Source organism: Muscardinus avellanarius (assembly GCF_963383645.1).
Source record: "Muscardinus avellanarius genome assembly, chromosome: 13".
NCBI lineage: Eukaryota > Metazoa > Chordata > Mammalia > Rodentia > Gliridae > Muscardinus > Muscardinus avellanarius.
Genome location: NC_137799.1, coordinates 31,262,766 through 31,278,117, shown reverse-complemented (window position 1 = coordinate 31,278,117; position 15,352 = coordinate 31,262,766). Strand labels below are relative to the sequence as shown.

Sequence of the window (15,352 nt, the reverse complement as noted above, 5' to 3'; positions counted from 1 at the left end):
CATCCTTGTTTTTATTAATAGTGAATTTAATTTTTTCAGGTGATACGTTGTATTTTTTCTGTCAAATATTTTATTTAAAATTAGTAAATATTTGAGAAACTGGGTTTATAAAGGTTAGTTTGTAACAATCATATGACTTATTTTCATATGCGACTAGGTGTCTAAAATGTTAAAAGATTATGACTGGATTAGTACAGAGAAACACCTTTTTGGCCAACCCAATAGTGCCTACGATTTCAAAACTAACAACCCCAAAGAAGCTGGCCAGAGACTTCACAACTTACAGGAAATGAAGGAGAAACTAGGAAGAAATGTCAATATGAGAGCAATGAATGTCCTGACAGAAGCTGAAGAACGGGTGAGTCGATTTCCTGTGACTGTCTATCTCCATTAGAACAAGGTACCATCGATGATGCTATATGACCCTTATTAAATTATTGAATTCAGCCTTTTTACCTTAATGCTCTAGGTGTCTTTTCCTTTCTATTTTCTGTTCATTTGTTATTTCATTCTTTTGTGTTACCAGTTTTCATATTCAGTTATACTTTTTGTTTGCTTTTGTTCTTTGCTGTAAAATGTTCTTTACTTATTTTTGATATAGTAAAAACTTTTTTATTAATTCCTTAGTTCTTTCATTTTAAAAATGGAATATGCTGCTGTCAGTCCTACCAGTCACTCCATAACTGCTATCTTTCTTTGACTCCAATATATCCTAAAGGAATTACATAAGTAATGACTAAAACTGTTGTTTATATAACCAGAGTTTTACTATAACTTCTTGGTTTTAACTTGTTATTACCCATTTCTTCTACCTGGAAAAAAAGTTATAGTCTAGAAAAAAAAAATTTTTAATGCCATCTAGTAATGAACTTGGAAGGTCGTATTACCCCAAAAACCCAGTAGGAATAGCCACCCCTTGCCCTCGGGCCCCATGTAAAAAAGAAATCTTGATAATTCTCTATTAATTCCTTGTAATGTGTCTCCCCCCTCCTGACCATGGTATTAGAGGTTGAACCCAGGGGTATTTTACCTCCATGGTACAAACAGTGCCTTGCAAAGTTGCTAAAGCTAGCTTTGGACCTGAGATCCTCCTGTTTCAGCCTCCCAAGTACTGGGGTTAAAGGCAGGCACTAGCTATAATCAGTTATTTAAAAAACTGTTAATGACATTAGTATGTACAAAGAATCTATGTTAAATACTAAACAAACTAGTAATGCAGGTGTGATCACTTTATAAAATGCTGCTGCTGACCATGTTGATAAATACCTATAATCCCATTGCTTGGGAGCCTGAGACAGTAGGATCACATGTTCCAATTTAGTCTCAGCAACTTAGTGAGAACCTTAGAAACTGAGTGAAAATGTGCTAGAGTATAATTCACAGGTAGAATGACCCCAGGGTTGAATTACTATTATTAGCTACTACTAATCATAATAATGATGAAAAGTAGTAATAATAAAAATATGCCTGCTGGTTTTATTTCTATTTCAATGTATGTTATACTTGTGAGAGGAAATCTTTGATCTAAATTTGAGATGCAAAATATGGATCTCAGTTATTTTTCTAAAATAATAACAGGGTTTAATGCTTTCCTTTAAAAGAATTCATTAGACCTCCCTTTTCTACTAGAAAGGCTCTACTATTAATCAGCAGATGGCCTTGTTCTCTTTCTTATAGGTTTTTTTTTTTTTTTTTTGGTCCATTTAAGAAATAGACTTATGCATGAAATAAGATAAGAACGTGGAAAGGAGTTCTCAAAGCTTAACCATCAAGGATAGCAAAGAAAATAGCAGAGCTGACTGGAGTTATTAGGGGAGAATAGGAAGCCTCCTTGAAATGTGTGGGTGGGAAGAAATATGGGCTAGGGGACATTTTTGCAAGTTCTGCTGCTACTCATGGTATATAATTAGCCCAATGCAGCCTCCCTCAAAGGAAGGCCACTTTGAATCTATGAGTTAAAACTCAAAGCAACAGTTATATAACAATAACGGATTTATTATGTTCAAGGATCTGAAAAAGAAAGCATCATACCCTAGGAAGGATTCTTGTGCTTTGAACCCAGAGAGATGAATAATGGTCAGCTTCTTTAGTACTTACACATCACAGTGAAGAATCAAAATTTTATTTCATTTTTAAGACAGACCTTAAGAGCATTCAAGGCTACATTTACTTGAGTTTATATGACACATTTTTCTTTTTTCATTGGTCATTAGTAAGATAAAGGAATGTTATTGAAGTCAAAATATTTCAAGGACTTTTCCTATAAATTTTCAGTTCTAATAATAGAATTGTACTATATACACATGGATGATATATTTTTCTTTTCTCTTAATTTGGTTTGCATTATAATTCTTAGCCTACTACATCCTTTGGTAAATAAAATTGTACTTATATTTAAAAATAATGAAACCTTCTTATTCCTGACTGAATCTCAAAATATGAAAGAATGTTTTTTTCCAAATATAAAGTATGCTTTTTTTTATCTCACAGTATAATGACTTGATGAAGAAGAAGAGAATTGTAGAAAATGACAAGTCCAAAATCCTCGCAACTATAGAAGACCTTGACCAGAAGAAAAACCAAGCTCTAAATATTGCTTGGCAAAAGGTATTTAAGCCCCCATACTATCTTTTATTTAGTTTAAGTAAAATGTAAAGATTTGGGTATATACTCTTAAATGTGTCTAAATTAAGCCTGTGCTCACATATTAATTAAAACCTTATAGACATTTAAATGCATTTTGTCTAGAATTGACTACTACCATATTTGCAAAGGTAAATTTTTAATTTATTTTCCTCTGTCATACTTTAATAGTCTACTACTCTAGTTCTTAAGTTGGATCAAATTCTTAACTTTCTAGCTTTGTCTATTTCTTACTTTCACCTCATTTACTAAGACTTATGTTACTTTTAAAAGAGCATCTGTTTATTTTCTTTTTTTATGAGAATGTAGGCCCTTATGTTTGGACAAAAACTTAGATACTGTCCAATATTTGCTGTATTCTGCTCAGCTTCTGCTTGAAACTAAGAAACAGTCCATTGCAGTTTCACATGGTAGAAGCTCTAATTGTTGGAAACCAAAAACCCTCTTCCAAAGTCTTTTTCAGTTCTGCCATCTTTAGTTTTTCTTGTCCAATTTCACAATGGTCAAATATTAGTTCTAAGAAATTTCTGTAAGGGATGGTTTTAATATATTTTGAAATATGTACTTAAGAATTTATTTTAATAGCTTATTTAATGGTTAGTTTTTATTTTAAATAATTTTATTTTTTGAATAGTAATTACATATTTAAAGGATACACTTTGACATTTCAGTATATATATATGTAATGTTTAATGATTCAGACCAACATTTCAGTAAGCATTCACATAGCAGTGACTCAAAATACCTGACAACCCCAGCTTAGAGGGCTGAAGATTTATTTGCTCACAGTACTGGAAGTTCCAGTCCATGTTGGGCCAGAGCACATCCATGGAACTCATGGCATAGCACAAGAAGCTCCTCCAGCCACACCCTACCTGCCTACTTTGCTCAGTAAGACCACTAATCTATTAATGGATTTATCCACTGATGACATTAGAACCTTCGTGATTTGATTATTTTACCTCTGAACATTTTACATTGTTAATACATGAGCTCTTCCAGGAAACATTTTATATCTAAACCATAACACAAAGGAAATGGCATTACTCTCACCTCAGACATTTACTATTTCTGTGTTAGGACATTCAAAATCTTCTCTGCTTGCTATTTAGAAATATTTAATTAATTGTTAACCATATTTATCCTAGTATTGCATAAAATATTAGAATGTATTCTTACTAATCACTTGCATCCCTGTACCAGTTAACCATCTTCTCTCCATTTCTCTTAGCCCACTGGTAACCACTATTCTATTCTTTCCTTCTATGAGATTAATATTTTAGCTTTCTTATATAAGTGAAAATATGCAATGATAATCTTTCTGGCCCTAACATTTTTCATTTAACATAATATTCTTCAGTTCCTTGTGTTGCTACAGATGACAGAATTCCATTGTATATATAACCATATTTTCTTTATACATTGATAGGCCAGTTTTGTATCATGGCTATATGTGAATAGCACTGCAATAAATATGTGAGTGCAGATGTTTCTTTACCAAACTGATTCCTTTTCCTTTAGATTTACCCAGTAGTGGAATTATTGGATATGATGGTTTAATTTCTTTCTTTTTGCTTGTTTTTTTAATGGCTATCCCAATTTTTATTCTCACCAAAAGTATGAGAGTTCCCCTTTCTTGCTTTCTTGCTGGCATTTATTATTTTTGTCTCTTTTTTTCTTTTTCTTTTTTTTTTTTTTTTTTTTTTTTTTTGCAGTACTGGGAATTAAACCCAGGGGCATTCTACCTCCAAGCAACACTCCCAGCCCTATTTTTAGTTTTTATTTTGAAACAGGGTCTCACTGAGTTGCAAAGGACCTCACCAAGTACCTGACGTTGTCCACAAAACACGACCCTCCTGTTTCAGCCTCCCAAATGCTGGGATTACAAGCATGTACCACCATGCCTGGCTTATTTTAGTCTCTTGTATAATTATTATAACTGGAGTAAAGTAATACCTCATTTCAATTTTTGTGGTTTTGTTATACATTTGTCAGAAGACTAGTAATATGAGCATTTTTTTCCTCTTTCTATAACTTGTTTTGAACAACTATCCAGATCATTTCTTATTTTTTAATCAGATTATTTTTATTTGTTTTAAAGTTGTTTTAAATTGTAGAAAATGGAATGTCAAAGTGCCATCTGTTGTACTAGAGTCTTTATGTAATTAGGTACTCCAGCATTGGCACATGTATATTTAAAATTGTTATTTCCTCTTATGGAACGGATTTCCTTTATATAGTGAGCTTCATCTCTTTTTAAAGTCTTTGATTCAGTCAGTTTGATCTCATATATAATTATAAATTCTACTCACTTTTGGTTTGTATTTGCATAATATATTTTTCTCCATTCCTTTACTTTCAGTCTGTGTCTGTCTTTACTGGTGAAGTGAATTTCTTTAAGGTATCATATATTTGGTCTAATTTTTGTTTTGTTTTGTTTAATCCATTGGCCAGTGTCTTTTAGTTGAGAAATTGAATCCATTTACATTCATGGGATTGTTGATAAGTAACAGTATACTTTTATTTTGTTAATGTTTTTCTGTCTCTTCCTCTTTGTTCATATTTGTGTGGTGGTTTTCTAAATTGGTAGGATTTAATTATTTTCTTTCTTTTTTATTTATCCCCTCCAGTTAAGATTTGAGCCAGTATTTGTTTTGATGCTTGAAGTAATCATCCTTTCACGTCTAGTGTAGAACTCTTTTAAGTAGTCCTTTGAGCTTTCTGGTTTTGGATGTGGTGAATATCTGCTCACTTGATAGTGTCTCATAAGTCTCATTGGATTTCTTTACACTATCCCCCACTGAGTTATTTCAAAAGACCTCTCTTAAAACTTGGTCTAGTCCTCTGTGTTTCCTAGTTTGGGCATATTAGAGGAAACATATATGCCTTCTCCTTCTGTGCTTGGCTGATCTCACTTAACATAATGTTCTCCAGGGCTAATATGCCTAAACTAGGAAACACAGAGGTTACAGTGGGACTCCAGATAATGGTGGGGAAATATCATCAAAGTTTGAATGGAAAGATAGGAGAAGAGGAAGGCTGATCTTGATTAATGAGGGTCTACATCTGAATATGTGTAAAATTATGAATATGACATGGTTAACCTGGACAACCATTGGTGGGAGGGGGGAAGGGAAAACGGGGGAAGGGGGGATCAAATATAGTTTAAATGTATACCATTTATATTCAATAAAAAATTTGTTTAAAAAACTTAAAAAAATATAAAAAACTTGATCTAGTCTACTACTGATATACTTAGCTATATTTTTTGTTTATTGAGTTCTTCAGCTCTAAGATTTATTTTTATGATCTTTCCATTTATCTCTTTCTCTGATAAATTTCTCATTCATATAATCAATTCTTCCTAATTTTGTTGCATTGTGTTTATATTCTGTTATATCTTGTTGAAATTTTTAAGATCATTTTGAACTTTTTTTTTGGCAGTTCATTGATTTTCTTCTCTTCTGTGTATATCACTATACTGTGTTCCTTTCAAGGCATCATGCTGCCTTGGTTTTTCGTGCTTCTTCTGTCTCTATGTTGGTATCTGTGGATTAGTTGCTTGTGCCGATTTTATTTGGTGGATTTCCTAGTAAACAGTGTGTCATAGAGTATCAGTAAGGTAGGCTGTGTTGGCTTTGGTTCCATATGGGTGCCTTGGTGTGGTGTTTTTATTTTCTTCCGTTGTTTTCATTATAAAGGAATGGCACGTATCCCCGTAGATGAGGCTTGAGGGACCCTGGAATGCAACTCACTTAGGCAGAGCAGGTTCTGTGGTGACAGTGCATAGAGGTGAGATGGCCCTGGTGGCCCTCATAGGCAAGGCACAAGAGCAGCAAACGTGTGCCTCAGTTTCTGAAGGCCATGTGGGGCAGGGCCTCTCTGTTTCTTTGGTGTGGAGGAAAGTGCAACAAGCATCTCATCTTGCTCAATTCACCCTTGCTCTCTCTCTATAACAGTATTAATATATTCTTCCTCACTTAAAAGTTGTTAATTGTATCTAAGAATTCTAAGTCAAACTTGGTTTTCCTTTTTTTCTTTTTTTCTTTTCTTTTTTTTTTTTTTTTTTTTTTTTGTGTGTGTGTGTGTGTGTGTGTGTGTGTGTGTGTGTGTGTGGTACTGGGGGTGGAACCCAGAGGCTTTCTTTCTCTGGGCTGTACTCCCAGACCTACTTTATATTTTATTTGGAAACAGGGTCTAAGTTGCTGAGGGCCTCACTAACGTAGCTAAGGCTGGCTTCGAACCTTTGCGATCCTCTTGTCTCAGCCTCCCAAGTGCAGGGATTACAAGCGTGCGCCATCACGCCCGCCTACGTCAAACATTTTATACATACTAAATTAACAAAATTAATAAGTTTTATTTATTATTTTACATGAATTTTCTTAAAACAATTCTGTGGCTTTAATAGTTATCTCTATAGATGAGGAACTCAATTTTAGAAAGATGAAATAATTTGTCTCATATCATATATCCTAAAAGTAGAAGACATAGGATTCTCTTGCAGTGTAGAACCAAAGTTGAAATTGACTTCTTTTTCTAAATATTGTCACCCTTGTATCTAATTAATGACCGGACAGTAGGCAAGTTCGCATTCTCTTTTATAATGCTTTTGTTTAAAACTGGCAATTGTTATTTTTTATTTTTAACAAGTTTGGCAAGATTTCAAGCTTCCTCACCATTATTTCTACTTCCCTGACTTCATCTGTCTATTTCCTTTAGTGTAATTTGTTATTTTTCATGTGGAAGTTTTCCCATTTTTACGATAGCAAAAGGTTCTTATTCCAAAGATTCTAAACATAGTTACTGGGCTGTCTGGCATTTTAGCAAATTTGCGTCTTCAGTATTCAACTGGGCACCTAGCTTCTCTTGATTTAATTTTGTAGGAACTTTATTTTAGTAGTAGAACCATAATTTATCCTTTCTTTCACTTGGTTTCCCCTCCTCTAATTCTTGTGTTTAGTGTTGGTCTTCCCTGTAGCATTTGTCTGGTTTTTATTTTTATTTTTTTAATTATTTTTGGTGGTACTGGGGATCCTGGAAGCCCTTCTACTTCGGGGCTACACTCCCAGACCTATTTTTTTATATTTTTTATTTGGAAACAGGCTCTCTTAAGCCAGCACTGCTGGCTTTGAACCTGTGCGATCCTCCTGTCTCCGCCTCCCAAGTGTGGGGATTACAAGCGTGCGCCACCACGCCCGGCATTGTCTGTTTTTTAAAATGCATGAAGAAAGTTGGGGTTGTTATTTTTGTGTAACATTTATAGTTAATACTGAATCTAAAAGGATTTGTCTCTCCCCAACATACATGGCTCCCAGATTTACTACAAATCACAAACTGTTCTTAAATTCATTCTGCCTTTCCCCGATTCTCAATGTTCTTTCAAAGCAAGTAATGTGTATTGAGCATTACAATGCCAGTCACTATTCTCTAATTTTCTCAATGTTCATAATAATCTAATGAGACAGATTCTGTTATCAGCATTATATACTTTCTTCTGACTTTAAGGCATTCTTGATTCACAGAGCCAGAGTTTTGGGGATATTGTTTTGGGTCTTTTTTCCCTAAAAACTTATTGGATTTATACAGATTATCATTTCATCTCAATATGAATCTATTAACATAGATGTGTGTGGGAATTACACATAGCTATATTTTTTCTCATTAACTTATGTGTCTTCTATTTCGAAGGGATTTACACATGGGGTTCATGGTTATGTTTGGGGTTAATTAGCATTCTTAGTTTTGAGCTTCCTCTCCCTACCTGACCAAAAATGAAAAGAAAAAGAACCTAAGGTGTTTATAAATACGGTATTTCCTGTCACTTTTTAAAAAGACAATATTCCTTTTACTGTTTTATAATGAACCTTGCCTAGTTGTAGAAATCCATCCTAGGTACAACTAGTATAGGATATTACTCAGCGTGTGTGTGTGTGTGTGTGTGTGTGTGTGTGTGTGTGACACACACTAGTAATTCTTTGATATGAAAAAAAATCACAAAGACACACACACACACACACACACACTAGTAATTCTTCTAGGAAAGCATTCCATCTAATGTGTTACTATGATTTTTTTAATTCAGGTTAACAAAGACTTTGGGTCTATTTTTTCTACCCTCTTGCCTGGTGCCAATGCTATGCTTGCACCACCGGAAGGGCAAACTGTTTTGGATGGTCTTGAATTCAAGGTTGCCTTAGGGAATACCTGGAAAGAAAATCTAACTGAACTCAGTGGTGGTCAGAGGTGAGTAATCTCTTTACAATATTATAATACCACACTCCTCTTATTTTATTATGACTCTTCGTTTTATTACCTTCTAATTTTATTTCATTTTTAATTTGTTTAGCTACCATTGCATATAAAATTTAAGGACATTAACATAAGATTAACAATTGGGTTGGAACATTTTGTTAAATTAATAGACAATAAAAGAGAAGAAAAAATAAGCAACTGGAAAACTAGACAAAATATATGAAAAACAATTTTTGAAACATTAGAAAATGAATTAGTAGTTCAGCGCAATGTACTGAAAAGAGGAAACAGTTGCTGAGCCCTATGCTTACCCTAGCTTTCTCTCCAGGGGAAATTTGAACATCAGAAGCAGAGAGGAGATCCCATATAGGGCAGACTAGTCCTTACTAAGTTAAAAAGACACCAACTAGACTTTTGGGAAATCTAGCAGTCTACCTCTTAGCAGTAGGTTTGTACTGTTGCAGAAGTGAAATGGAGACTTATGCCTTGAGGGGATCAAGCTGATCTGCATCTTATTATCAGAACAAAGCCCAGTGCTCTAAAAGGAAAAACAACAAAATTGAGACACTAAATAATTTACTAACCACAATGTCCAACATCTAATATAAACTATAAGACATAATTCAAGGAGATAGGATGCTAGAAGAAAGTCAGTAGAAACAAACCAGAATTGATAGAAATTATGTAATTAGAAGATGAGTAACTTTTTTTTTTTTTTTTTTTTTTTGCGGGTCTGGGGGTGGAACCCAGGGGCATTCAACCTCCAAGCTAAACCCCCTGCCCTATTTTTTATTCTTTATTTTGAGACAGGGTCTCACTAAATTGCAGAGGGCTCACTAAGTAGCTGAGTCTGTCCACATACTGCCATCCTCCAGTCTCAGGCTCCCAAATGCTGGGATTACAAGTACACACCACCACACCCGGCTGATGAGTAACTTTTTAAAAAATTACAAGAGAGAACAGAATTAGAGAAATAGAATCTACTAAAAAGAATCATATGGGACATCTAAGGATAAAAATATACCTGAAATGAAAAGTCCATTGCATGAAATTAACAGATTCAATACTTAGGTAATAGAAAGAATAGTAAACTTGAAACATACTATCTATTTAAGCTAAACTAAGAAAAAATAAAGAAATAGAAGGAAAAAATTAACTTCTGTGTTCTATTGGAATCTGCCTGACATAAATGGAACTGGAGTTCCAAAAGGAGAGTAAGAGGAAAGACAAAAATACTTGAATAATGGCCCCAGATTTTTCATATTTGATGAATTCTGTAAAGCCAGATATGAGTTTTATATGCTTCTAGCAGGGCTAACACACACATATATGCATACAGTAACACAATAAGACATATAAAATTGCTAAAAACCTGTAATTAGAAAAATTCTAATAACAGTCAATGGAACAGATTTATATGCTGAGAAAGATAAGAATGATTTTAGACTTGTTTAAAATGATGCAAGACTAATCTAAAATATCTTTAAATGGCTCAAAGGAATTCTATAACAAACATTCCTCATATCAAAGCCAATATAAATATTTTTTTAGACAGACTGGGGAAAGGAAGTCTGAGCTTTACACAGTAATTCTACAAAATTAGCAGGCAGATAGAAACTTAAAAGTTTGTGTGGCCTCACTCCCTGCCTTACAGACATTCAAATAATTAAAACCTTCAAAGTGAAAATTACAGTTCATATAGTTGAAGTTGATTATTTAGTATTTTTTCTCCTGCAGGTTATACAGTGTATAGTCCTTTTCTTCATGTGTTCTCTAATACCATCACGTAACACTATGCTTGTAGGAAATATTGAGACTTGTTAATTTTGCTTATCAACTCTTTTCTCACTTTTAGAAGAAATAGATTTAAATATTTGGCCAGGCGTGGTGGTACACGCTTGTAATCCCTGCACTTGGGAGGCAGAGACAGGAGGATCGCGCAGGTTCGAAGCCAGCCGCATTGGCTTAAGAGACCCTGTTTCCAAAAATAAAAAGTATAATATAGGTCTGGGAGTGTAGCCCGGAGGTAGAAGGGCTTCCAGGAACCCCAGTACCACAATAATAATAATAATAATAATAATAATAATAATAATAATAATAACAATAATAATAACAACAATAATAATAATATAATAATAATAATAATAATAATATGATGATGATGATGATGATGATAAATATTTGATAAAGTCAGTAGTTTCCAAATACTCCAAGAATCTAGAAGATAGGTTCTAGTAGCTTGCCAAAGTTCTAGAAAATGTTTTGAAGGTAATAGGAAATGCGTGCTTCTCATTGATATCTACAAAAAATTGTGTTTTGATGTGCTGCTTATCCAGTATAACAGTTAACCTTAAAAAATAAATTTCACAATAAGTTTAAGTCTCAATGCATTTGCACAGAGAAAGTCAATGAAAATTAATTTTAGGTTACTAGCATGAACTCAGTTCCTTTCTATAGAGGTAAATATCAGTCTCACTATGTTGTTTCTTATTGTACTGTCACTCGTTTTCCAGCTTAGGCTGCCCCCATTTATATGTTTCTTTTTTCTTTTTTTGGGGGGGGTGGTACTAGGAATGGAACCCAGAGGTCTTCTATCTCCGGGTTACACGACCCGACCTATTTTATATTTTATTTGGAAACAGGGTCTTGTTAAGTTGCTGAGAGCCCCACTAAGTAGCTCAGGCTGGCTTTGAACCTGCCCGATCCTCCTTCCTGTCTCAGCCTCCCAACCGTGTGAGCCACCATGCCCGGCCTTCTGCCCCATTTTATATGTTTCTTTTTTTTTCTTTTCTTTCCTTTTCTTTTTCTTTTCTTTTTTTTAAAACATTATCTCACTAAGCTGCAGAGGTCCTCACTCAGTTACTGAGGCTGGCCAACTGCAATTCTATCTCAACCTCCCAAGTACTGGGATTACAGTTGTGTGCCTCCACACCCAGCTAATATGTTTCTTAATACTCTTTTGGAATGTGGGAAATACTGGATTGTTTTGAAACCATAAACTGAGTATGATACAAATGTTATTATTTTATTTGATTGCTATATAATTAACAGTTTTATATTAAATAAGACTTATAAAAATATTAAGAAAATAATTTTAAGGACAGTTATGATTCTTAGTACCAGATTAGAATGAAACAGCTGAAACAGGGAATGATGAACTAGAAACTTCAGAGCTGAAAATAGAGCAGTGAAATTTGAGAATAGTTAGGACTATTTGTATTTCTTTTAAGGTTCTTAAGATAATTGGCCATAATCCTCATAAGTTACTTGCAGAGGAAGCATATAAAAATGTACATAATATTTTGTATATGTTTGTTCAGGTTGAACATACATAAAAAGTTTAAAAGACGGAACCTAAGCCATTATACTGTTACCATGATAGTAGCTGTGGTCTTAGCAAATACATAGCCCTCACTCACCTGCTACCTAGGCTCTAAATAAGCAATTGGGGTGGGGGATAAACTTAAAGCTAGCATGATCTGTTTTAAGGACAAATGCAAACATAACATGACAGTATTAAGATTGTCCTATGAAAATGAAGTTTGAGGCTTATTCTTTTTTATATGACTATCATATGATTCTGCAGTTTATTATAACAAATATTTCTTAGCTTTTTGGTAAAAAAAATGGTAAAATGTTTATGGCTTTTCTTTCACCAATCTTCTCTTAGGTCTTTAGTGGCTTTATCATTAATATTGTCTATGCTCCTCTTCAAACCTGCTCCGATTTATATCTTGGATGAGGTAGATGCAGCCTTGGATCTTTCTCATACCCAGAATATTGGACAGATGCTACGTACTCATTTCACACATTCTCAGGTAATAATCAGAGAAAAGTGTCTCAGTAGTAGTTTATTTGTTTTTCTAAAAGTATTCTTTAGTAGTAGCTAATGTGAATAAGATATTTAGGACTGAAGAATACTAAGGTATTATGTATCAATTAAGTCCAAATGATCATAGAAAAAAAAGGGTGTGGTCTTTCTTTAAAGAAAGAGCCAGGCAGCCAGGGGTGGTGGCTTAAGCTTGTAATCCCAGCATTTGGGAGGCAGAGACAGGAGGATCGACAGCCTCAGCTACTATTTAGGGAGGCCCTATTTCAAAATAAAGAATAAAAAATAAGGTGGAAGGTGTAGCTCAGAGGTAGAATGTCCCTGGGTTCCATACCCAGTACCACCACCAAAAAAAAAAAAAAAAAAAAGCCAGGCATTAAAATTGTTTATTGTAAATTAAAAGAGAATCAGATTTAGAATTAAGTGTTCATGTGATTATTTTCTCTAGCTAGCTGCCATAGGATACACAATGAACAGAAAACTATTAGGAATAGACTTCAGGTATCAAAAACTCATGTGGCAGTCAGATGGGTAACTTCCATTTCTTCTGAGTGAAGCTAGAGAAAAGCCCCTTAAAGCCAAGAACATTCTGTTCTGTATTGTTGCTGTGGGAACTGTGGCTGTTGTCTGTGGCTGCAGTAGTTATGCACTGTGCACCTCTGGGGGCTACACTCATCTTACTTAACCTATATGGTATATTTACAGCAGCAGTTTTCAACAGTGGAACCCTTTCTTAATTATCTAAAGGTTTCCTTTGTGCGAATAGTGGTGCTATAAAATATCACACAAAAATATTTCACCAAGTCAGTTAGAGCTTGCCACAAAACAGTGAATGCCAATCATAAAAGAAAGCAAATACGCAGTCACCCCCCAGGAAATAGTGAATGTGGGCACTAAAGCACCGAGGATATCAGTAAGAGATTTCTAAATGAAATAATGACATTAGCATTCATTTCATTACCAAATGTCATGATTTGGTAATATCACAACTATGTGTTACTTGGCGTTTGAGGAAGTGCATTTCCTTGGAGTCAGGTAGGTATTTAAAGGAATGACAAAATGATCTGTAGATTATGCTTTTGGGGGGCGGTGCTACTGGGGCTTAAATTCAGCGACATTCTACCTCCGAGCTACACCCACAGACTTATTTTTTATTTTGAAACAGGGTCATGCTAGGTTGCTGAGGCTGTCTGTCCTCAAACCTGCGATTTTCTGTCCTAGCCTCCTAAGCACTGAGATTATGGGCATGTGCCATCTCACCTGGCTAATCTGTAGATTATTTTTACACCAGTGTGAAGGAGTACACTTCTTACAGAATATCACAAGACATTTTTAATTGTTTTTTTTCTTTTTCCTTAAGTTCATTGTGGTGTCCCTAAAAGAAGGTATGTTCAACAATGCAAATGTTCTTTTCAAAACCAAGTTTGTGGATGGTGTTTCTACAGTAGCCAGATTTACTCAAAGTCAAAATGGAAGGATTACAAAGGAAACAAAATCCAAAGCAAAAGGACCCAAATGAGCCCATGGTGGAAGGTTAAGGTGTAAACTCCTCGCTTCATTTTGATCTGATTTTCAAAGTCTTTAAAGGACTTGGGATGTAATTTGTTTATGTAATAATAGTCATATTGTTATTTTGTTACTTAACTCAGATTTTCTTCTTCCTTGTATTATCACTTGTAAATGAACATAGATACCTGTCAATTATTTTAACTGTAGTCCAATTACTATGGTTATGTGATTTTATTATATCACCAAATGCTTTTTCTTATGCAAGTCTTTTTATATATTTGAGAGCCTGAGATGCCTGTTTGGTAGTAAATTCTGTGTAAAAACAAAAATACAAAGATATTAAATTATAGGACAAATATAGCTGACAGTCAGCTTTTAATTAGTTTAATTCCTAAGGTAGTGTTAATGTGTTTTCTCTTGCTAATAAAATCATATAGGTAAGGAAGAATTACAAAGTAAGTAGCTGAGAACACAATGAAAGCTATTATGCATGCATTGAGCTCTTTGAGGCTGGTCCTTGAGGACACAGGGCCTGGTCCTAAAAGGGAAAGAGATCTTGACAAGATGCCCCCTTTTAATGATATTGGTAGATCATGTTTCTCCTGCGTAATTAACTGGTCTCTGCAGACTTCCTGTGTATTGGTTTTCCTGGAAGCTTGGAGAGAAGTGTGTTGGTTGGATGGTTCTCCTCATGGATTTATGTGAAGTCTCCCAATGTTCTCAGAGGCTTTTCAGCCTTCTCATAATCTAATCAATAACCTATTGGTGAATGTAGGGCCCAGCACACTAAATCAAATTCATCTTTTTCTTGACTCTGACTAGATATATAAATAGAACCATCTGTCCAATCAAGAGATCTCAAGAGCTTGATGATGATTATAATTCTCAGTGCCTTCTGCTTTCCAGTTCTAAAGGGTAAAGTTCCTTTAGTACTGGTAAGATGAAACTATCAGACACCATAAAAATACTATCAATAGTTATTATCTCTAGAAATGTCCTTAGAACAGCATCTCTGGAGTGTGAATCCTAAAAGTTTTTGTGTGATCTAATCTGATCTTGGATATGTTATTTTAGCTTCATATACTTTCTTGATATTTGAGTCATCCTTTACCTGATACA

The 15,352-nt window shown here is 34.4% G+C and overlaps 1 protein-coding gene across 1 annotated transcript in view; it reads left to right on the top strand.

The window, feature by feature from the left end:
• Positions 1 to 14,243, top strand: part of SMC2 (structural maintenance of chromosomes 2) — a gene marked incomplete at both ends in the record, with an annotated part of 50,111 nt that extends 35,868 nt beyond the window's left edge. Inside the window, 5 exons of the mRNA XM_080709639.1 lie at positions 158 to 358; positions 2,491 to 2,607; positions 8,726 to 8,886; positions 12,566 to 12,713; positions 14,085 to 14,243. Of these exons, the coding sequence (XP_080565765.1) occupies positions 158 to 358; positions 2,491 to 2,607; positions 8,726 to 8,886; positions 12,566 to 12,713; positions 14,085 to 14,243 (786 nt within the window). The remainder of the gene's footprint in view (positions 1 to 157; positions 359 to 2,490; positions 2,608 to 8,725; positions 8,887 to 12,565; positions 12,714 to 14,084) is intronic.
• Positions 14,244 to 15,352: the final 1,109 nt, after the last annotated feature.